The 20,638-nt window shown below is 42.7% G+C and overlaps 7 protein-coding genes across 7 annotated transcripts; 1 reads left to right on the top strand and 6 right to left on the bottom strand.

Moving 5' to 3' along the window:
- Positions 1-681: 681 nt before the first annotated feature.
- BDB00DRAFT_783427 (chaperone) lies at positions 682-3,786 on the top strand (the record flags this gene model as incomplete). Its single annotated transcript, XM_053120381.1, is given in 4 exon segments — positions 682-763; positions 857-1,033; positions 1,052-1,053; positions 1,756-3,786. The coding sequence occupies 4 exon segments, from the start codon at positions 682-684 to the stop codon at positions 3,784-3,786; spliced, it is 2,292 nt and encodes a 763-aa protein (XP_052985634.1).
- Positions 3,787-3,900: 114 nt separating this feature from the next.
- BDB00DRAFT_796542 (uncharacterized protein) lies at positions 3,901-6,840 on the bottom strand. The gene is made up of 12 exons (XM_053121475.1): positions 6,701-6,840; positions 6,395-6,587; positions 6,189-6,293; positions 5,962-6,104; positions 5,689-5,862; positions 5,428-5,559; positions 5,076-5,337; positions 4,864-4,994; positions 4,437-4,792; positions 4,258-4,341; positions 4,119-4,195; positions 3,901-4,049 (listed from the first exon to the last, which is right to left on the bottom strand). Exons 1-12 carry the CDS (start codon positions 6,794-6,796, stop codon positions 3,982-3,984), a joined length of 1,821 nt encoding a protein of 606 aa, XP_052985635.1. The 5' UTR covers positions 6,797-6,840; the 3' UTR covers positions 3,901-3,981.
- Positions 6,841-8,203: 1,363 nt separating this feature from the next.
- Positions 8,204-9,697, bottom strand: BDB00DRAFT_753807 (phosphatidic acid phosphatase type 2/haloperoxidase; the record flags this gene model as incomplete). The annotated part of the gene is made up of 7 exons (XM_053118714.1): positions 8,204-8,544; positions 8,607-8,724; positions 8,803-8,873; positions 8,934-9,099; positions 9,187-9,236; positions 9,328-9,418; positions 9,491-9,697. 7 exons carry the CDS (start codon positions 9,695-9,697, stop codon positions 8,204-8,206), a joined length of 1,044 nt encoding a protein of 347 aa, XP_052985636.1.
- Positions 9,698-10,074: 377 nt separating this feature from the next.
- Positions 10,075-11,806, bottom strand: BDB00DRAFT_796553 (uncharacterized protein). The gene is made up of 4 exons (XM_053121476.1): positions 11,644-11,806; positions 11,545-11,571; positions 10,495-11,472; positions 10,075-10,418 (listed from the first exon to the last, which is right to left on the bottom strand). The coding sequence occupies exons 3-4, from the start codon at positions 11,410-11,412 to the stop codon at positions 10,263-10,265; spliced, it is 1,074 nt and encodes a 357-aa protein (XP_052985637.1). The 5' UTR covers positions 11,413-11,472; positions 11,545-11,571; positions 11,644-11,806; the 3' UTR covers positions 10,075-10,262.
- BDB00DRAFT_231371 (uncharacterized protein) lies at positions 11,539-12,389 on the bottom strand. The gene is made up of 2 exons (XM_053116566.1): positions 11,644-12,389; positions 11,539-11,571 (listed from the first exon to the last, which is right to left on the bottom strand). Exon 1 carries the CDS (start codon positions 12,145-12,147, stop codon positions 11,737-11,739), a length of 411 nt encoding a protein of 136 aa, XP_052985638.1. The 5' UTR covers positions 12,148-12,389; the 3' UTR covers positions 11,539-11,571; positions 11,644-11,736.
- Positions 12,346-15,089, bottom strand: BDB00DRAFT_753738 (rab-GTPase-TBC domain-containing protein; the record flags this gene model as incomplete). The annotated part of the gene is made up of 10 exons (XM_053118711.1): positions 12,346-12,621; positions 12,710-13,278; positions 13,351-13,439; positions 13,514-13,737; positions 13,809-13,893; positions 13,968-14,097; positions 14,190-14,342; positions 14,430-14,648; positions 14,754-14,856; positions 14,928-15,089. The coding sequence occupies 10 exons, from the start codon at positions 15,087-15,089 to the stop codon at positions 12,346-12,348; spliced, it is 2,010 nt and encodes a 669-aa protein (XP_052985639.1).
- A 252-nt stretch (positions 15,090-15,341) lies between these two features.
- Positions 15,342-16,340, bottom strand: BDB00DRAFT_231946 (Yqey-like protein-domain-containing protein). The gene is made up of 2 exons (XM_053116567.1): positions 16,112-16,340; positions 15,342-16,031 (listed from the first exon to the last, which is right to left on the bottom strand). Exons 1-2 carry the CDS (start codon positions 16,185-16,187, stop codon positions 15,586-15,588), a joined length of 522 nt encoding a protein of 173 aa, XP_052985640.1. The 5' UTR covers positions 16,188-16,340; the 3' UTR covers positions 15,342-15,585.
- Between the last annotated feature and the right edge of the window lie 4,298 nt (positions 16,341-20,638).

Genomic DNA, 20,638 nt, shown 5'->3' on the forward strand with positions numbered 1-20,638 from the left:
TGCGCGTGTCATGGCACAATGCGATCTGGAATATGGACCTCGCGTACGTATTTCTATGGAGGGGCTAACCGGGAACAGTATTGGACCAGCAAAGACATGGTTAAGCAGCTAGAAGAAGACGCGATCCCACTATTTGACCTCTTGCACCCTGGTTGTCAAGCATTATTCATATTCGATCAAAGTAGTAATCATAACGCTTACCCAAGTGATGCAATACTGGCGCGAACCATGTGCAAGGATCCAAGGTGGTGTGGGGGTGCATAACGCAGAACATGACTGCAGCACGCACGTGTATCGGGACGGCTGCTTTATTGATGAAGCAACACAAAGGATGTACATGAACATCGAAGAAAATATCAAGAAACGCAAGCGAAATGTCACGGCCGACAAACAGTAAGTATGCCATTTCAAAGGGATACAAATGATCTTAAAGGAGCGTGGACTTTTGTTTGAAGAATACCCGTATAATCTACCATAAAACATCACACCGTAATCTCCACCAGTGTATCATACTGAAAAAAATTCGGATTGCCAGAAAAAAATGAACACCAATTTAAAGAAGCATAAATTTCGTGAGGAAAGGCCTTTTCAAGTGGGAATTTTTGACTGGTGGGGGCGAATATCTGTCGCTCTCATTGTTCTTTTATCGCGTACCAACTTACAACGCGTGCATCTGCCGCCATGTTTTCTCGACTGCAGAATCTCTTTATATCTTTGGTTCCTGGCGTCAAGAACAAATCTACTACGCATACCACTACCACGGGTAAACTTTAAGTTTTTTTCCTTTATTCTTCATTTCTGTTAAAAATGCGCCTTTCGTCTTGTCAACTCAAAAAATATACTCTGTTGAATAAAGTACAAGTAGATCCTGATAACAACAATTCCCCTCGGACTATGGCATCAGCCCTTCCTGTCCACGTTCGAAAACCAAGCCAGTCTTTAGAAATTGTTACTACTGCTGCTACTAATGGTGACAGCAAAAGAGGAGTTATATGTACGCGAACAAGGCTGTATGAAAGCATAAAGTCTGTAGGTAAGCAACAATACATAGCTGTAAGTGTTTTTCCTTTTGCACTAAATGTTTTTTGTTTTTTTAAAAGTGATTTTATTGCATAGCAAGCGGAAAATTCTGTTTAACAATTTTGTTGCGTGCTTGTTTAAAAGCACTAGGCCCAAATACACCGTCGCTACTGCAGCCGAGCTGCATGAGTTTAAGTCTTAAGGATGGTTGATAATATGCTACCGAGTCTCAATATCTTTTCGAGGACGTTATCATGATAGAACTGATTGATCAAGACATGATATCTTCTTTGACGTGTGATAGCGATGATTAATTGGAGTGGATTGGATTGGATTGCAGCCTTTGTTGTTTGATGTTTCAAACCGAACTGAAACCTGCATATTAAATTTTCCAAATTGCATTTGCCGCATCACGCAAACAAAATTTGAAGCGCTAGCTCTGGTGTTGAACGACGACGAAGCGAGCGACAATACCCCAGCTCTCTCTTTCTCTCTTTTTCCTTTCCTTTTTTCCCCTTTACACATACATCTTTTGCATAGTTGATCCTTCAAAATGGGTACTGAAACGGAAACATTTTCGTTCCAAGCTGAGATCTCTCAGTTGATGAGCTTGATCATCAACACCTTTTACTCCAACAAGGCAAGTTGTTCGCTGAAAGATTCATTCAAAGGATAGCGAAACATTCCCGCGATGTAGCAATAACACATGCATACACATGTTTATTCAATATACAGGAAATTTTTTTGCGTGAGCTGATATCCAACGCCTCCGATGCACTGGACAAGGTGCGCTACCAGTCATTGACGGATCCGACTGTATTGGACGCAGAAAAAGAGCTGTACATTCGAATCACCCCGGACAAAGAACACAACGTGCTGACGATCCGCGACACGGGCGTGGGCATGACCAAGGCCGATCTGGTCAACAACCTGGGTACGATCGCCAAGTCTGGCACGAAAGCGTTTATGGAAGCCTTGTCTGCCGGCGCGGATATTTCCATGATTGGTCAGTTCGGTGTAGGTTTCTATTCTGCCTACCTAGTTGCCGACAAGGTGCAAGTCATCACCAAGCACAACGATGACGAGCAGTATATCTGGGAATCTGCTGCAGGCGGCCATTTCACCATCACCTTGGACGAATCCAATGAGCGACTGGGCCGTGGCACAGAGCTCCGTCTGTACTTGAAGGAAGATCAACTGGAATACATGGAGGAGCGACGTATCAAGGATATTGTTAAGAAGCACTCAGAGTTCATCTCGTATCCCATCCAGTTGGTCACTGAAAAGGAAGTCGAGAAGGAGGTTCCCGACGAAGAAGCCGAGCAAGAAGAAGCACAGCAAGACAAGCCCAAGATTGAAGAAGTCGAGGACGAGGAGGATACTAAGAAGGAGAAAAAGACAAAGAAAGTCAAGGAAAAGGTGATCGATCAAGAGGAATTGAACAAAACCAAGCCTCTGTGGACACGTAATCCAGAGGATGTCAAGCCTGAAGAATACGCGCAGTTCTATAAGGCCTTGACAAACGACTGGGAGGACCAACTGGCAGTCAAGCATTTCTCAGTCGAGGGTCAGCTTGAATTCCGTGCCATCCTGTTTGTCCCCAAGCGTGCGCCATTCGATCTCTTTGAAGGAAAGAAGAAGCGCAACAATATCAAGCTCTATGTACGCCGTGTGTTTATTACCGACGACTGTGAAGAGTTGATTCCGGAATGGCTCAGCTTTGTCAAGGGCGTCGTTGATTCGGAGGACTTGCCTTTGAACATTTCTCGTGAAATGCTTCAGCAAAACAAGATTCTCAAGGTAATCCGCAAGAACCTTGTCAAGAAATGCTTGGAAATGTTCAACGAGATTGCCGAGGACAAGGAGAACTTTAACAAGTTCTATGAAGCATTTTCCAAAAACCTCAAGCTGGGCATCCACGAGGACAACCAGAACCGCACCAAACTGGCCGAATTGTTGCGTTACTATTCTACAAAGTCTGGCGACGAAATGACTTCATTCAAGGATTATGTTACTCGCATGCCCGAGAAGCAAAAGAACATTTATTACATCACGGGCGAATCACGTGCAGCAGTCGAAAACTCGCCGTTCCTTGAAGGCTTCAAAAAACGCGGGTTTGAAGTTCTTCTGATGACCGACCCTATTGACGAGTACTCGATCTCGCAACTGCGCGAGTATGACGACAAGAAGCTTGTGTGCATCACCAAGGAAGGTGTGGAGCTGGAAGAGGATGAAGAAGAAAAGAAACGCTTGGAGGAGGAAAAAAAGCAGTACGAGCCACTCTGCCAGACCATCAAGGAATCTTTGGGCGACAAGATCGAGAAGGTCATTATCTCGGATATTTTGACAAGCTCTCCATGTGTCTTGACTACTGGCCAGTTTGGTTGGTCAGCCAACATGGAACGAATCATGAAGGCCCAGGCCTTGCGCGATTCGACCATGTCGTCGTACATGGCGTCGAAAAAGACCTTGGAACTCAACCCTAACCATGGTATTGTCAAGGCATTGAAGGAAAAGGTCGATGCTGATTCAAGTGACCGAACGGTCAAGGACTTGACCCAGCTTTTGTACGAGACTGCATTGTTGACGTCTGGTTTCACTTTGGACAACCCGTCCGATTACGCAAGCCGTATCTACCGCATGGTCGCCCTTGGTCTCAGCATCGATGATACAGACGATGTCTCCATGGACGATCAGTCAGCATCTCAAGATCAATCTGCTCCTGTTGAGGATGCTGGTGCTTCCAAGATGGAAGAGGTGGATTAATAAAATACTACACGTCATGTAACGCCTGTAATTAGCTCATAATTGATAGCAGTGGTAAACATTTGTGTGGCAATTATAACAAACAAAACATTAAAAGAAAACTGCGCTTGTCTTCATACACTCGTGATCCGACTTTCTGTATGAAAAATGCGAAATAGCTTTTGTTTGTTTATTTATATTGATATATTTATAAGTTTAATCGATTTTTACATTCTGGTAAATCTTCCGTACAAACAGACCAGCTGCCGAATGGCCAACAAATCCTGAGGTGTTTATTTTGCGTTAGTTGGCATCTATCTTCATTAAACAGAATGCATGGCTTTTGGACTTACCTAGCATACAGAACATGCCCAGAGATAATAATGCAGTGTAACCAAAGTAAAAACTGGTCTGAAAGAAACCCGTCATTCTATATTCACGGCAGATTAGGTCAAGAAATTCCTGGGGATATATGCCTTACAGTAGACTTACTTTGTTTTTGCGAAGAAGTAGTACACTGAATAAATGTACACATAGATCGATGTTGAAGCGCATGTCATGAAACTGAGCCAATGCCTAACAAAATAATCCCAACTGTTCAGCATACCTTTCTTTCCACTTACTCCTCTTCTTTTAGTACACTCTAGATCCAAAAATAATGATGTACTTACCATCGATGATCCTCAGAGTTGAGTAAAAAGTAGCTGCTCACAATTGCAACACATGCGCTGACAATGAGCATAATCATGAAAACAAGGAACATGAATCCATAGACATAGTAGATCTTGTACGTCCAGAATGACGTGAAGATGAAATACATTTCGATAAAAATGCTTCCAAATGGCAGCACACCACCCATCAGTATGATCACCATAGGCTCGGCATACCAGACCTTGTCTGGGATGGGTCGAGGGATCGGATTAACGCGACAAGGAAAGTCAGCATTGCTGCCCCAGTTTCGGCCGATTATGGCACCCAGTAGTGTCAAGGGGAAGCATAAGAATACCCAGATAGCAAGCATCGCGAGCTGTTTAAACGCGCAGTATTATTTGGTCAGTATTGAATTTTGGAGTTGTCATTGCATGATAGAGCACGTACCACAATGGTGAATGCAATGGCACGCGAGCTAGAATAATAGATAGCCACACTGTTGACATATCCACCAATCATAGCAACGCATCCTGGCCATATGCTGGCAGTCAAGAGCACGTTTCGTACCCATTCCTTGCCTAGCAACCAAAAATAATTGTAAATTAGGCGATTGCTTTCTCCAAAAGAGATGAAGTATTTTTCGATTGCTTATAGCATACCTCCATAACGGGCATAGTATCTTGCACTGGTATAACCAGCAACACCAGATGTCAAAGCGTATAAAAAGATGGTTGCTGTCAAGATGGTTGCGCGCTCGGCATACAAGTCACCTATGATCGTATACAAAATGACGACGCCTGCAAGCATGACCAATTGACAGCCAGTTCCCATCAAGGCAGACATGACCATGAGACGAGGAGGTTGTCGGAAAACATCCCCGTGTACTTGTTTCCAGCCATAATCGTCCCCAAGATCGCGATCCTTTTATATAAACATTCTAATTAGTTTATCCTCTCTGTCTGCATTTACCCTTGGTTTGTTTATCTACAAAATAAAGCAGACAACACATACAAAATCGGCCAATCCTTCCTCGCGATCGTATCGTGCATAGTCCCGTTTGATAGTGCGTAGTAAAATGACGGATACTAAGCCAGTCAAAAATAGTACCATCATGAAAGAGCTGAAAATAGACAACCAATGAACCTGTCATTGCGTATTGATTTAGTCTTAGTTTTCTTTCCTATGTTTCTTTTCCTCTCTCACACTCACAATCAACACATGCATATAACGCCATGCAAAAGCCTGCTCAGCCAATAAAGTAGCTCTTCTTACCTTGTGCTCAAAGAAGTCAGCCTCTAAAAGTCGTTGGAAGCGATCCTCAAATGTAGTCGTTGTTTCTTTCCATTCAACCGAGTATGTAAAGGTAACATCTAAGGACGGGTCAGTAAGGCTCAATTCAACAGGTTCGGCATATTGTTCGCCATATTGTAAAAGGACAGCAATGATCTACACAATATTTTTCACCACATATCAGTCTTCAATTCATCCTAACCATTTAGTATCTCCATTTCTTTCTTTGCTTAACCAAATTCCCATCATTAATACCCTGTCGCCGTTATAATGGATAATAAAGTGTCTATGCGTGTAAAGATAAAGCGTATCGAAACGTGAATCGTGGTCCTCTTCCTTTTCATTCATGCTTGACTCTGCATCGTTAACGCCCACAGGATTGGTAACAGGCAAGTCATCTATTATGTCAAAAGGTATTATATATTATTAGAGGTTCCTGAGGTATTATTGCTACATTTATATAAATAGTAAATCAATATTACCGACAAACATGGTATACCAATAGTCATGATACACAGCATAGCGCATAACACGAATTTCTTCAGGGTCCAACGTCTTCTGACATACTGTATCTTTCGCCACCGGCTCTATATAATGAAAAATAGTTACCATAAGCATATAAGAAAGGCATACTTGTGAAAGGCAATTAAAGCACTGTGTGTGCTATACAAGTATATGCTTGACGTACGAAGAAAACGTATAGGAATGCCCGAGTTAATGAGGTCCATGCCCTGCAGGGCTTCGCCAAGCGTTTCATGATGGTGTTCGACGGAACTCGTTCCTCGGCAAAAAGGTAATTGGTAATAAGGGTATGTTTCTTGCCGATTGTTGAGTGGTCCGACAGTATTCATCCACGCTACAACCTCTTCTTCAGGTTCGTACTATTTATTGAAGGTTTCAAGTCAAATGGTTACCGGTGGCATGTAGGAAAAAAAAAAGACATGACGCTCTATTGCTTTCTTCGCTTTTTTTTTTACAATTGGAGAGAACTTACCACATGGTTATGTTCGTCAGCTAAAACATGATTACTTAACCATGTCGCTAATATTAGAAACGCTGCAGCTCCCTTATATATGCGCTGCAGAAACATAACGTGGCAACAAGAGAGAAGAAATAAGAGAGGAAAGAGAGTTGGGTATATTAAAACTAAAATTGTGCCCGAATTTCAAGCACGGTGCTGCTTTAGGAAGGTGTGATAGCATTGGTTTGATCCGCGATTCTTACGCACCTTATGATGTCTTTGCTATGGAAGAAATAAATAAAAGACGCGCTAAACCATCGAGTTCTTATTATATGGTGCTGTTTATCCATCAACATCGCTTAAACATCGCTTTAACCAAGCAGTACTTATAGTAGCAGTATTTTAGTGATAGAAGTCACTGCAGATGTATATACCCTTTATACATAGTTATCGTTTAAACGCGTCATATAGATTAGCAGAGATAGCAGTAGGCTTAGACAGGCGCGTCTTAAACCGTTTGAATGGGTTCTAGCTCGGTATTCTAAGCTTAGATGAAACGCCTCTTATCTGTTCAATGTCGTCGTTGACACACATATGAAAGAATTGGACCATTTTTTAACGCTCGTTTCTATTTGCTAATACTATATATACCTGCGCAAGTGAATGAATGTGTTAAGGAACAAAGACAAAAAGATGGTCGTATTAACTTTATTAGTTACTTGGCATAAGTGTAAAAGAGACGAAGATCGAGGGTCAAATAAGCTGACGCACGTATGCGTTGGTACTTCAATTGATAGGACGCGTCAAAAAAGGGCAGTGGGAGGGCTATTACATCTGTATACAATCTCAGGTATTAGAGTGATGCACAATATTATTCTATCTAATATACGGTCATAGACACGCAGATAACGATCGTTACTACAAATTGGATGTATAAAGGTAATGATTGGCGACAGTATGAAAAGAGAGCTTACAACCACTATCATATGGTGTTACTTTTTTCGCACGTAATGGATGAAGACAGCGGCGAAAGTGGGCGATCAAAAACCGTCGCTCTCCAGGAATAATTGTTTTGAGGTACAGTATAAATGATTGCAATAGCGAAAACAACCAAAGAAGGGACCATATATTGTCGCAATTCAACATTGATAGTTATCCTCAATTTCTAAGAACAGATCTATAGTATCATCTTGAGCAACGTCAACATATTTTATCTGCATCTTGGCATTTGAAAGCGAACAATGCAATATGTAAGTATATGTGCTAGTATACTGCGACGTTTGAAAGTGCAGAACAATAACATAGACATCCGTCACATCGATTCGTTGCTCAGTGAGTTATCAATAGTAAGCAACAGAGCCATAAAGTAATAAATAAATGAAGAGCAAAAGAGAATATGTACGCGTTTTGGACCAAAAAAATACACAGAGAATCACTACATAGTATTACATGAAAGAAAAAGGAACAGATAGGGACTGTATATATATGCCGAGCAAGTGATAGGTTGGATGGCGGGAATAAAGATAGAGAACTATTTTAAATTTTACCACTGGGAGGGTCGTAGCTACTAGAAGCAGCCACGGTACCTTCACGGCTATACGGGTATTGCTGGTTTTGCGGTTCCTGCTGTGATGATTGTTGGGGATAATTGCGCGTGTTTTGCATAGCGTACGCGTTACCGGGATCATCGCCCAATAAGCCATGTTCACTGTCTGCTCGACCTGGGTTATACACAGGTTCTTGATTATAACGTAGAATTCTTTCATTTGAAGTACCATGTTTAAAAAAATGAATTCTGCTCTTGAATGGATGGTGAGGCGTCGAGTGAGCCAAAGATGGATAGTACTGACGGTAAGCAAACCAAGCGCATGCTGAACCTTAATTATTTTATGAATTAGCCTAAATGGTTTTCAGAAATAAGCTTTACATGTATCTTTACCTAGTAAGGAGCCAATGAAAACATCTTGCCAATGATGTCGGTAATCTTGAGTACGTGAAATGGCGACAAGCAGCGCACCGATAAATGGAAAAGCGAATATAAAGCCCTTGTACGTATGCTGGTATTATCACAGGTAGAGTTTTAATTTCAAGCAACAATGGTGTAGAAGTGGTAAAAAAAAAAGAAATAGACATACGCCTCGTTCATCAAACATTTGCATTTTGCCTGCAATAAAGAGCCCAAGGTAAAGAAGCCCAGCGAACGAAACTAATGATGAATGGTTGGTGGTTAGTGGCTATGCTCTTTCTCGAGGATAGAACAGCTTACATGAAGAATGTCCACTAGGAAAACTCTTGAACCCGTCCAGCATCTCGTGCGTGTCAAGTGGCGATGTGCAAACGGTATAGTTGGATAAGCCAAATGGAGGGTCAACAGACCCTTCCGCAGGCTGGCACCGATCAAGAAAATCAGGTCTTGGGCGACCGACGGTAATCTAAGTCATTAATTTTAAGCAGTTTATTCGTTTGACCACAATTTCCTTTATTAATTATTGATATACTCTCACTGTGTATATATTTACCTTGATGGTTGTCGTCAGCATGAGACACATACTTAAGCTAAGCCCGAGGCCTGGTAGCGTAGAGGCAGGAAGCAGAAAGAGAAGAGGGTTAATGCTTTTTGTTGTTACTACAACAACAGAAGGATAGAATAAGAATTTTACCGAGTATACCACTGTGAAAGTCAATTATGCTGCGTTTGAAGCCGAGAGACATAATAGCGATAATGACAATGGGTGCTGCAAGACATATCACCTAAAAACCACCCAGTTTTCAGGAACGTTAGCGCCACACCCAAGAAAAGATAAACATGCATATCATACTTACACCGACGACCCACATGGGAACGGAATCGCTTGGTGAGTGTGGAAACATGATTGTCTTGTCTTCGAGTGAGAATTCGCGATGGAACGGTGGAATCTGGTCAATACCGTAGAAAGCGCCTGCCATAAGAATCACGAGAATCCAGTCCGGTAAATAGGATACAATGATTCTTTTTGTGTGCGGGCTTTTCCAATCTACCCTGAGCGACATTGTAAAAAAAACCGGTATATGGAGGGGTAAAAAGAAAAAATAAGTATTGAGAAAAGAAAGGTACAGAAAAGCTCTCCTTTTATTTAAAGCTTTTTATGAATATGAAAGAAGGGGGAACAGTGTCGGTTGACGTCTGCGGAGTGAACGATGACTGAACCTGGATTTGCTATTTCATTCGTTGTGTTACAAAGGCCAAGACTTTTGGAAAGTTACAAAGGGTGTGTGTGTGTGTGTGGAGTTTCGGGTTAGTGTGGCTTCCTTATTCATCAGCAAAGACCATGCAGAAAATAGTAAGCATGTTTGCTTAGACTATTAATACTGATGTTATTAATGAGAAGAGAATGGTATCTATTTCAATATGAAACGGAAACAATAGAGTACAATCGAAATGATAAGTTATGTAGATAATAGTAGAAAGAAAAAACGGGATGAGTTATGCAGTAAGAGTATAGTAGTAGTAGTAGTAGTTGTAGTAATAATAGTAGTAGTAGTGATGATGGAATGTGTGTGTGTGTGTAAGTGTGGCGGATGCACAGGTGTGTTGTGTGAGTCTGTGGTATCAACTCTAAAGTGTACTCGACATTGACGCTTCTCCCGACTGTGTAATGCGCTTATTCGGATCGACTAGCCGCTGCTCCTGTTCAATGTCCTCCATATCCGCCACTGACGATACCATCAGCATGCAAGGGAGACAGCATCCTGCACAGCAGAATAAGAACGACTACATGCACGTCCGTCAGTTCATACATGATGCACTTCTTCCCATCGTCCCCGTTTCAAATAGTATCTAGACTTACCAGAGCAATAAAAATGGGGACAAACACATTCGACATCTTGACAAAACTACCGTCGAGTCTTCTCGCCAGCAGACCGATCAAAGCATAGGCCAGAACACCCACGACCACAAGTGCCACCACGCCGAGCATGACCGTGACTTTTCCTTGATGCTGCAATTCCGGTTGTGCCGATAGCCGGCTGAACACAACATAGCTCCATCCCAGTTGTAGCGCATACTTGACGGCAACCAAGTACAACGGGATAAAAACAACCCCCCACGAGCACGTAATAGTGTTATCGATCCTTGTTGCAATCAGTACAAACTGCACCAGACGCACAGCAAAGAACCAGAATGTTTGGAAAAACAGCGTCAACAGAATCCGGGTCTTGTGTTCGGATGCAGCCATGCGCACACCAGCCGTTGCTGTGACAACAAACTCGATGCATTTGAGGACAAAATGGATACCCTCCAGGATAAAGTACGGTACAAAGATGACTGCAGCCGACCACGCAACGCGATTGTCGAGGCGCAATACGATAAAGATTTGAAACAGTAGAAACAGTATCCAGTAAACAACCAGGACCAGCTGTCGCGCGATGCCAAGCCTGCGCCTCGCCGCTTTGCGTTTTGCTCGTTTTGTTTCGTCCATTTCCTCGTCATCGTCATCGTCGTCGTGGTTATGGCCGTTGTCGCTGTCGTCTTTGCTGAGCGAGTGTATAAAATAGCGTATGACAAGGAGGCCTACGACGGCATCAATGATCCACAAGGGAATCCATACGACAGCCCAACTCCATGATACGATTTCGTCGATGCGGACGGTCAAGAAGGCGAAAAAAATGATCAATAGAGCAAAGCCGAGTCCGAGAGAGCTCAGCATTGTGCATAGCATCGATTCCACCTCGGGATCAAACAATGGGCTCGCCACCGTATCCATCATTTGAAGACCCAGTTCTCCATAGCGGTCGTATACACGTCGTTTCTGTTCATCGCTAAGAACCTGTGATAATTTTCATATGTCAGTCACCGCAACAAGCTTGCTTTTGAGTTCACTTTCTGATATGAGTAATACCTCATAAGCAAGACTGATGCTCTTAAACTAAAAAGAGAAAGAAATGTACGCGTTAGAGCCAATGTAAATCGTGAAGGGTTTTCTTTTTTGAAGTTATACCGTGTCAGCGCTGTCTGGATTCTTGTCAGGGTGGTATCGCAGTGCCAAGCGTCGGTAAGCCTAGAAACAAGTGTGGAATCGCGAGATCAGCAATCAAGTTGGGACATTTCGACCAAGGGAGTGCCTAAACAAGAAGCATACCTTCTTAATTTCCTCAGGTGTAGCGGTCTTTGAGACGCCCAGAGTCTCATAGAAGGCGGTGGTATTACGCTCCATAACGGAAAAAAAAGCGAATCGTAAATAGGAAAAGAGAGCGTCAACCTTTTCTTCTGCGTTCAACCTGCCCGGATTTTTTTTGTACTTGTTTTTCGTGTTCCGCTGCGCTTCGGTGCCCACATTTTCTGTCTTTGACAGGAATAATAGTGAATGAACGATTGTGGCCCACTGCCACACGTCACCACTGTAGCTGCGGATACACATGGCCGTCTCTTTGTTTTGTATCAAATGACTCTTTGCTTGTTTTCTTACAGCGATGTCCGTGGCCTTCTTTGTTATGGCATTCATTCAGGCAAGAATTTGGTTATGCTGAGCAACCACACTGCCATTAATTACAAACAATGACAGCCTCCTTCTCCTGATAACACACAAACACACATACTGCAACCCCCTTTCTTTGAAAATCCCCAATAAATCCCTTTTATGTTGCATACCAATCTACCTCTTATTATGTATTATTGCCATTCACAAAAAAAAAACTAACAACTAAGACGACGACGACGACGACAGAGACGCTTGAGGATCGGCGTCGCTTTTTAGTAGTTTTTTTAGTTTATCGTCCACCTCAAGTTCCTTGATTGATTTCTCAACTTTGGTCCGCTCGTCTTCATTGTTCCATACCGACCGCTCTTCCAGCTTTTCTTCGAGCTGCTCTCGTTTTCGGTCCATGGCCTTGACTCGTCGTTCAAACTGATAGAACAAGACTTCTGCGCGCTTCAACGTTTCTTCCAGATCAATCGTTCCCGTCAGCTCGTTGATATACTAATTTATCTCATGTTAATTTTTTTTTTCGTATTATCGATCTTACAAGCGAATGAAGAAAAAGAGCTGTAGGTGCTCCTAAACTGACCTTGAGAATCTCATCAAATTGAGTCAAGTTTTCCAAAATGACTTGGCGGTGCTGATCCAGGACGGCCAGAGCAATGAACATGATCATGTGGGGTGACAGGTGGTTTGTCCAAAGCACTTCCCAGAGTCGAATCACATCATCCCACTCAAACTCGCGCTTGAACCATACCAGAAGCCATCGGAAACAGAAGAACAAGTTGGCTGTCTCTGTCTCCTCTAATCGCTTATATAGCTTTGGATCCATAAATCGAATCAAGACATCTAGCGTCTTGAGTTGTCCGTGCATGCCTGACTGGTCCATATAAAAGTTCGACTCGACGCGATCCATAAAGTGCACAAAGCACCAAAACGCCATTTCCTCGGTCCCCATGGCCACAAATATCGGTGCTAATAGATCCGACATGCCTTGCACATAGCCAAGTTCCGTATTGTGGAAGTTGTAGCTAACCAGGATGTCCTTCATAATCTCAAGGTTGGCATTGGTACCGACAGCCATGTTTGGGTCTGGATTTGGCAGGTCTTCACCTTCGAAAATGGAGATTGTGCGATCTGTCCGATGAACGTCTTTGTCTATAAAAATTCTCTAAAGTTAGAGCGAAAACGTTTTTAAAAGTAGTGAGTATGATAGCTATTTTATCTTACCGATCCGGTGCTTCTCGTCTTTAAACTTGTCCTCGCTGCGTGCCTCCATATCATTGAACCATCGTGCTTTGATTTCGTAGTATTCGTCTCTGCACAAAAATATATCTTAATACCATTCTGTGGTCACAAAAACTCTAGAAAGAGTGAAAAAAAAGGTGCTTACACTCTACTGCGACGAATGGCTTCACGTTCATCAAACGTACTATCCCATGGATAGATACCCAATAAGAACTTCCAGGCTTCAATTCGAACATCCGGATGCAATCCGCCACGAAATATAAGGCCAAGAATGTATCCTTCAGCAACCCTAAGTCTGCCTTCCCCATCAAAGTAATCAACCCACTCCTCGGGTGCAATTGGATCTCGTCTGGTGTGTGTTGGTGGGGGCTATAACAGATATTTCGTTAGTTTCTTCGTATACAGCTTAGAACAAGATGTGATGACAACAAAAAATTCACCTTGTTCATCTCTGGCATGTCATATATTAGTAAATCGCGCTCGTTCTCGGGCAAATGCTCATGATCTTTTTCATTTTCATCGCCCCTACATGGCATAGATAAGCATAAATCTAAGGATGTTCCATCTTTTGCAACTGAGTTCCTGAACTGTTTACTTACCATTGTGCTAGATAATACGTTGCTCGATCATAATCGTTCATGGTTTCTCGGACGGTGATGTTGCGACTCAATGACTGGATTGAAGGTGGTAGTAAGGGAATAATCGCTCTTGAGATTGGATGCTCCAGCACTTGAGCTATAGATTTATCATTTTTTTTTGTTTATAACATGGCGTAGAGTAGTAAAGATAAAATAGATCCTGCATCCTACCTGCTGTATCACGCGATATTTGGGTTATTCGCGATAATCGCTCCAAGACATTCCATCGAGCATCCCGAAGCGCTTGTCTTCCTGGATCGTCTGTCGGTTGTGCACCGGCATTATAAGCATTAGTACCACTACCAGTAGCTGTGGTGGTAGTAGGCGGTTGTGTTTCTTGGGTATCAGGGATATTGGTAGTTGGTCGTATAATTAGATGGGTATATTCGTCATCCAGTGAGCGTTGCACTGTGGCAAATGCACCAATGATATCGAGAACGTCAAAGCCTGGCCAAGGTGATGCGTTTGTTCTGTACCATAACGGTTGCAGTAGATCGCCTTTGGAAGTGGTGATTATGATTGATCCGCTGTCTTCGTTAGTATTAAATGTTGATGGTGGACAGACATAGAGCGAGTAAATATCAAAAAGCGGGATGATCATTGATTCTCCTTGGCCTGTATCAAGTGTCACTGTTGGAAAACCTACATCACACGAGAGAGAGAGAGGGACATTATATCAATATATATCGTTCCTAGTCATCGTTGCCTCCGGGGATATAGTAGGTGGTGAAGTACTAATAAACGAACCTTGCTCAGACGCCAAGGTACCATCGAGTTGCAAAAAGGTTTCCAAATCCTTGGCCTCAACCAGATATTCAGGTATCCATGCTACCAAGATATCAACGTCCGCCTATCACGGATTTATCAGCGACATAAGAGGAAAGTTCTCGAATAGATAAAGGAAAAAAGAAAGAGACTCACGACATTGCTCGAGACGATCGCAAAAAAGCCGTGAATGTCAGGCTCGCCAGAAGCAGCTCGAGCGTAGAAGCCAGACTTTGTATAAATGAGCCGTACAGAGTATCGCGATTCACGCAATGGTTGAGGCTGTGGCGGAGGGGGTGAAGGCTGTAGGACGGTCATTGATCTTCGTAACGACGGGGATCGGTACGAACGCGTGGTCGGCTGTCGGTAAGAGTACGGTTGCTGGTGGTGGTGGTGGTAGTAGTGGTGGTGGTGCCTTTGGTAGTGCTGTGGATTATAGTACCAAACACGCTGTTGTTACAATACAGGGGAGAAAGGGAAGAAGAAAAATAGAAATTGCCCTGTCAGCCAATGTTTGCGCAGGGACCACACTAAAAAAAGAATCGCTCTCTTTGCTGACCTGACTCACGACCACTGCACAAGGCGGTGCATGGTAGTATTGCGTATAAACACAGTTGTGGCACTGTTGCTGCTGTTGCTGTTGCGGTTGCTGAAGATGAGAGGGACTGCCACCCATTTTTATTGTTGTTATTATTAAAGAAAGGAAAGAAAAAGCTCTAATTTGCCAAGCGCTGAAAATTATGCAGGAGTTTTCTGATTATATACTTTTCCACAAGCGTTGCTTGGCGAGCCTTGGCCCCAAAATCCCCATCTTTTACTGTCCCAGCAATTTTTTCACGGCATCGCTGACCATCTTCTTGTCTGCTGTCTGATCCGTCCATGCCTTCATCACCTTGCCCATATCCTTCATTGATGTCGCTCCCACTTGCTCAATCAACTCCTTGACCTTCTGCTCCACCTCTTCCGCCGACATTTGCTCGGGAAGATAACGTTGCAGCACCTTTAATTCGCCTTGCTCCTGCTCTGCCAGCTCGGGACGGTTGCCTGCTGTGTATTGGCCGATAGCATCTTGGCGCTTCTTGACAAGCTTTTGGATTACGGACAACAGTGCTGCTTCTTCCGATTGGTTTTCCGGGGTGTTGGGCGACTTGATATGGTATGTATAGTCGCTCAGAATGTTCTTTACGACATTGAGATCTGGCTGTTGCTTTGATCGCATAAAGCTTTTGCGATCGTCCTTGAGACGTCCCAATAAAGCGCCTAGTGTGGTGTATTTAACGCGATTAGTTTTCAATAAACGTCAAATCGTATGTAACGGATTCGCAGAAAATAAATCCTACCCGAAGCTTCAGTTGTATAGGCTCGTGCAAGAAGACCTCTGGTGATTGCGCGTGTAGCTGTCAAATGTCGAAGCATTGCTGTTGCTTAAATCGTTGTTTTCTTTTCCTTTTTGTTGCCTGGCAGCAAAATGCTTGCTGGGTCCAAAATCGTTCGGAGGAAGGGTGGTTTGGTTTCACTACTAGTAGACGCACAATGGTTTTGGGCCTCTTGCGTTCACGCAGTAAGTGATGTGCTTCCAGAGTATATAATGCAGACCAAACATCGTAAGAGCTCCACTATTAAAATCAAACTTGTGAAACAGCTTCTTATTTTGGTAGTGCGAGCTGTAAACATCTGTCTCGTGTCTAAACAGCGTAAAGTACAGTAGTGGAGATGGCTTATTATACGACGAAAAGAGACGTATCGAACAACCGTAATAAAAGAGCCAGCAAAAGACAGTACTACGCGAGCAACAACTATGTATTAGACGGATAATCTGCTATTCATATGGCTGGTATATAACTACCTACCCATAACACTGTAATACATCCGCAAGCTTGTTCGTATAACGCATAGAATACTTTACCTCAAAGGCTTTTATTACTACTCACAAATGAAAGCAATAGTAAGGTAGACAGTGCTCTATATGTATCTTCTCTATCATTCAATAGTGTCTCCTCAGAAAGTGTTATCGCAATTTGTGCTTAGATCTTTAACAGACAAAATCAATTTGGTTTACGTCAGCCGTATTAAGTAAACGAGTGGCTACTAACTTTATGCATGCATTTGCATTTTGTTGGTTGCAGAATTGGGCCTGAAGGTCAGCAAATCATTGCTCGAGATGGTTGTCTTCCTAGTGCCACTTCATCTCTTCTAGACATGTCTCTTGTACAACTTTTATAAGCGAACTTTAAAACACGCACTCATGCACACATTGCAATTTTCGTGTTACATTAGATAAGCAACGACCCACCCTGTCCTGCGATTCGATTTGATAATTTCCGTAGTAACAATGAATGTCGGGAGCTATAGTGACCGAGCGAGGGAAAAACGACTTATATACTTTGCATGCTATAATGATACACGTTTAGCGAATGCCTCACCAATTTGAGCTCGGACCTCATAAACCCTGCATTGAAGCTTATGGAGCAAAACAGCATATCGATCGTGATCAATGCTACCTTACAAGACATCGAATGAAGTTTCCGATTGCAAGCGTATGAGTTGGTTCCAAACATCCTGGTGTGTACGGTAATAAAGGATTGTTAGCCAAAATCAAATCACCGATATTGCCAAATTCTTAGAAACTAATGCACGACACTATTCAAGCTGGAAGTAACAACAACACCACTAGTACATGCTATATAATACACACTACCTTGCTTTGTAAAATCATTTACATCGCTAACATACCAATTTACTTATATTGTCTTGGTAATGACATTCCATATCACAAATCAAAATTTTCCTCCTCTGATGCATGATTCCTTTGGAAGGCATGACCATCAGCCGCAGTATTAAAGTCAAAGTCAAACATGACTAACAACCGCGAAACCGCGTTGCCAAAGTATGTTTTGAAGACGCCTATTGCTAAGATTTATGGTCGTTTCAAAAAATTTATATACATAGTTGCGCCCATGCTGCACACATGATTATGCTTTGGTCAAGACGACTTTAACAATAGTTGCTCTTAGTAATCATCATTTCCAAAATGGCCTCGATAATGTTGTTAAGGCATCAGCTTCCAATATTTCAGTCTCGAGCTTACGGCTTTTTTCTAGGTTCATATATCGTTCGCCTCTCTGTACTGAAGCAATTTGTTTCTGCAATTTTTGCCGTAGTGGTAGTTGAGATAGCCCGTCATCAATTAAATTCGCACTACTTGTTAAAGATACCCATGCGCGGGGAAGAAAAAAAGTACTATCTAGTACGAACAGAGCGCTATCCATGCAGTATGTACAACTATGTCAGAGTACAGTAGTTTTGCTGCGTTACTGTTCGTTTACATTAGACTTTTCATCTCTAGATTCTTTTATATCACTTGATAGAAAAGACTCTTGTAGCCCAAATGAATGCATAAATTTTACGCCTTACATATTGAGCAATGGAAATAACACATGCTTTGCGCTGTTGTTGTTCGTTATCTTTTACAGCTATTTCTTCCCCGGAATCAATGCTGAAAAACACTCACCCTTGCTATCTCTTCGTTCATGTTTGTTGGTGTTCCTGTTTTGATTCCTTTTCGCCCAGGATTTGTTTGCTTAAGGACATCGTAGTCCACCTCCATGCCACGCATCATTGCTTGTATGTACACATACCGAGGGTCTCCTTGTTTTGGTTATGCGTCCAGATGGGCCGTTTGTACGGATTCTATTGAATTGTTATACACTTTACTGTATTGCACATCAACGTTATTGTAGCGTCAGTAATGTCTCTCTTGCAGACTATCTACTCTGCAATTTGTTCGGCTACAAGGTGTTTCATCAATTGTTCATAACAGAATGGGAAAAGGGCACGTCTCGCTTGAGCGTCGATTGATACCGCAAGGCGTAAAAATCAGCGTGTCCAGCCACGTACAGGATGAAATTGAACTTCCACCTACAGTAACAGCATTGAGCGGCGTGTATGATCGATGAGATGATGGTGCAAAGACGGGAAGCACCGCATTTAGGTATGTAGATGATAGCTGCCACGGTTTTCTTCCCCAAATATGATACACGACGTTTTTTTTCCAATGGTTGTTCGAGATATTTAATGATTACCCTCATTACATTTAAAAAACCATTCAACGCAATTTTGGATGTTGACCAACGTCGGCAGATCACGTTGTGATTACCTTATTTCCACCGCCCATCTTGTTCCTTTGATTATGTATTTGATGATATGCTACTGTCCACACATTTATGGTATATGACCAAAGGATTCCCCAAACATCATAATCCACTGCTGGAAAAACTTCCATTGAAATCTAAGAATTATGAGTATTTCTGTTTAAGCGACGATCCCTATTGGAGGGACAGATAGTCATTTCGGCGCTCATTATCAGTCGTCGCCCACGGTATGCAATGTCTTTGAAAGCGATCCAAAGACGAAGTCCTTCTTGACCTATTGGTAAAGGTGACATGGCTTCGTGAACATTTCCGTACACTGACCGAATCAGTGGCTCAAACCAAAAACGTAGCCTTGGAGCGTCCATTGTACGGCAAGCCCTACATAAAGACGCATGTAGTCCAAGAGCAAACACATATTACTATCCCTGCCAACTTTAATTGATATGCCACCTTGCCACCAGTCAATGCACCAGTCGTGAATGGAATTGCTGCTTGAAGAAGTCTTGTAGTGAAGAAGCTGCTCGTCCCCAGCACACTTTTCTGTGGCATTTAAAGACAAGACATGGTAAAAATTAAGCGGATCGTAATTTATACCAAAAGGGACTATATGTTAAGCTGAGTGGGACGTAATGCACAGTAAACGGTGCTCTTAGCGTATATAAAAAGCAACTGCAAAAGAGCAGGATGTTTCTCTCGGGCTTTATTATAACAGCATTAATTCGGCAACGACAAGTAGTCTATAAAAAGACGATCAGAGACACAATGTGTATTTTGCTGTAGAAATAGGCAACAATAGGGGAAAGTTCGCTACGTCTCTCTGTTTTTTTTATTACATAACAAAGGCTATGAACGCGTGGGCACAAATCCACACCAACGACAAGCATAATGGACGTAAATCAGCAGGAAGCAAAGATAGTCTAGGAATGAGGAAATCAGGAAGAGCGCAACACAAATCTTTCTTTTTTGGATAGTGACAAATTTACGCGTCTGTGTCAAACCTTAAACGTCCCAAAAGCTTTCCCCTGAAACGAAAACTATGTAGAGTGAAAGCGCATTGTGACGCAACGATTTGGCCAATTGACTTTGCACTCGAAACGCACAAAGGGATGGCGAGTGAGCAAGGTAATAATTGGAGCAACGAATCACGCGCAAAAGTGTCAAAGCTGGAGGAAGTCATCGTTTGTAGTGTTATTCTACTGATCGTCCCCATGGATCTTGAACGCTGCTCAAGAGTACGTAGAACCGCACAAAATCAAACGAACTGATTTACTTTATCGGCAGCAATGAAAAACAATGAAGGATGAGTCGATTTCACTAGCGGCAGCGTATACTCACCATGAGCGGGCCAACTTGTCTGCAGCAGCACATACTTGGGATGAGGATGGAATTTTTGCAGCAGCAGCATAAACTGAGATGGAGGGTGGGCACCTCCTCACCAGCAGCAGTATAAATTCGAGACGGAGGGAAGAGGTTACACGGCGTAGTTCAAAGAACTGTTCTTGGCGGATGGCGAAAATGGTTGACGAGCACAGTTTAAGATAAAAGGCAACGGGTCTTTTTCATTTAGTGCAGCGTTGGGGTCAAGTGTGTGTTGTATCTATGCCCGCACACGCACAATATTATGCACCACACATACAATCAAAAGATGCTAATAAAATGGAATGGTACTGGACTACGCTCTATACTGTTTACCTTGTTGGGTGAAGAATAGAAACT

This window comes from Zychaea mexicana, assembly GCF_025766255.1.
Source record: "Zychaea mexicana strain RSA 1403 chromosome Unknown BDB00scaffold_2, whole genome shotgun sequence".
In the NCBI taxonomy this organism is placed as follows: Eukaryota; Fungi; Mucoromycota; class Mucoromycetes; order Mucorales; family Lichtheimiaceae; genus Zychaea; species Zychaea mexicana.

What these genes read in the sequence shown, in the direction of transcription:
- BDB00DRAFT_796553 (XM_053121476.1), bottom strand. Translation starts at nt 11,412, where the DNA reads ATGATGGATACGGTGGCGAGCCCATTGTTTGATCCCGAGGTGGAATCG. An exon ending in TCCCCATTTTTATTGCTCTG is followed by an intron (nt 10,419 to 10,494) that starts GTAAGTCTAGAT and finishes ACGTGCATGTAG; the next exon opens with TCGTTCTTATTCTGCTGTGC.
- BDB00DRAFT_796542 (XM_053121475.1), bottom strand. Translation starts at nt 6,796, where the DNA reads ATGTTTCTGCAGCGCATATATAAGGGAGCTGCAGCGTTTCTAATATTA. An exon ending in CATTCCTATACGTTTTCTTC is followed by an intron (nt 6,294 to 6,394) that starts GTACGTCAAGCA and finishes TTCATTATATAG; the next exon opens with AGCCGGTGGCGAAAGATACA. An exon ending in AACTCTGAGGATCATCGATG is followed by an intron (nt 4,342 to 4,436) that starts GTAAGTACATCA and finishes TTATTTTGTTAG; the next exon opens with GCATTGGCTCAGTTTCATGA.
- BDB00DRAFT_231946 (XM_053116567.1), bottom strand. Translation starts at nt 16,187, where the DNA reads ATGCTTCGACATTTGACAGCTACACGCGCAATCACCAGAGGTCTTCTT. An exon ending in CTATACAACTGAAGCTTCGG is followed by an intron (nt 16,032 to 16,111) that starts GTAGGATTTATT and finishes ACACCACACTAG; the next exon opens with GCGCTTTATTGGGACGTCTC.
- BDB00DRAFT_231371 (XM_053116566.1), bottom strand. Translation starts at nt 12,147, where the DNA reads ATGAATGCCATAACAAAGAAGGCCACGGACATCGCTGTAAGAAAACAA.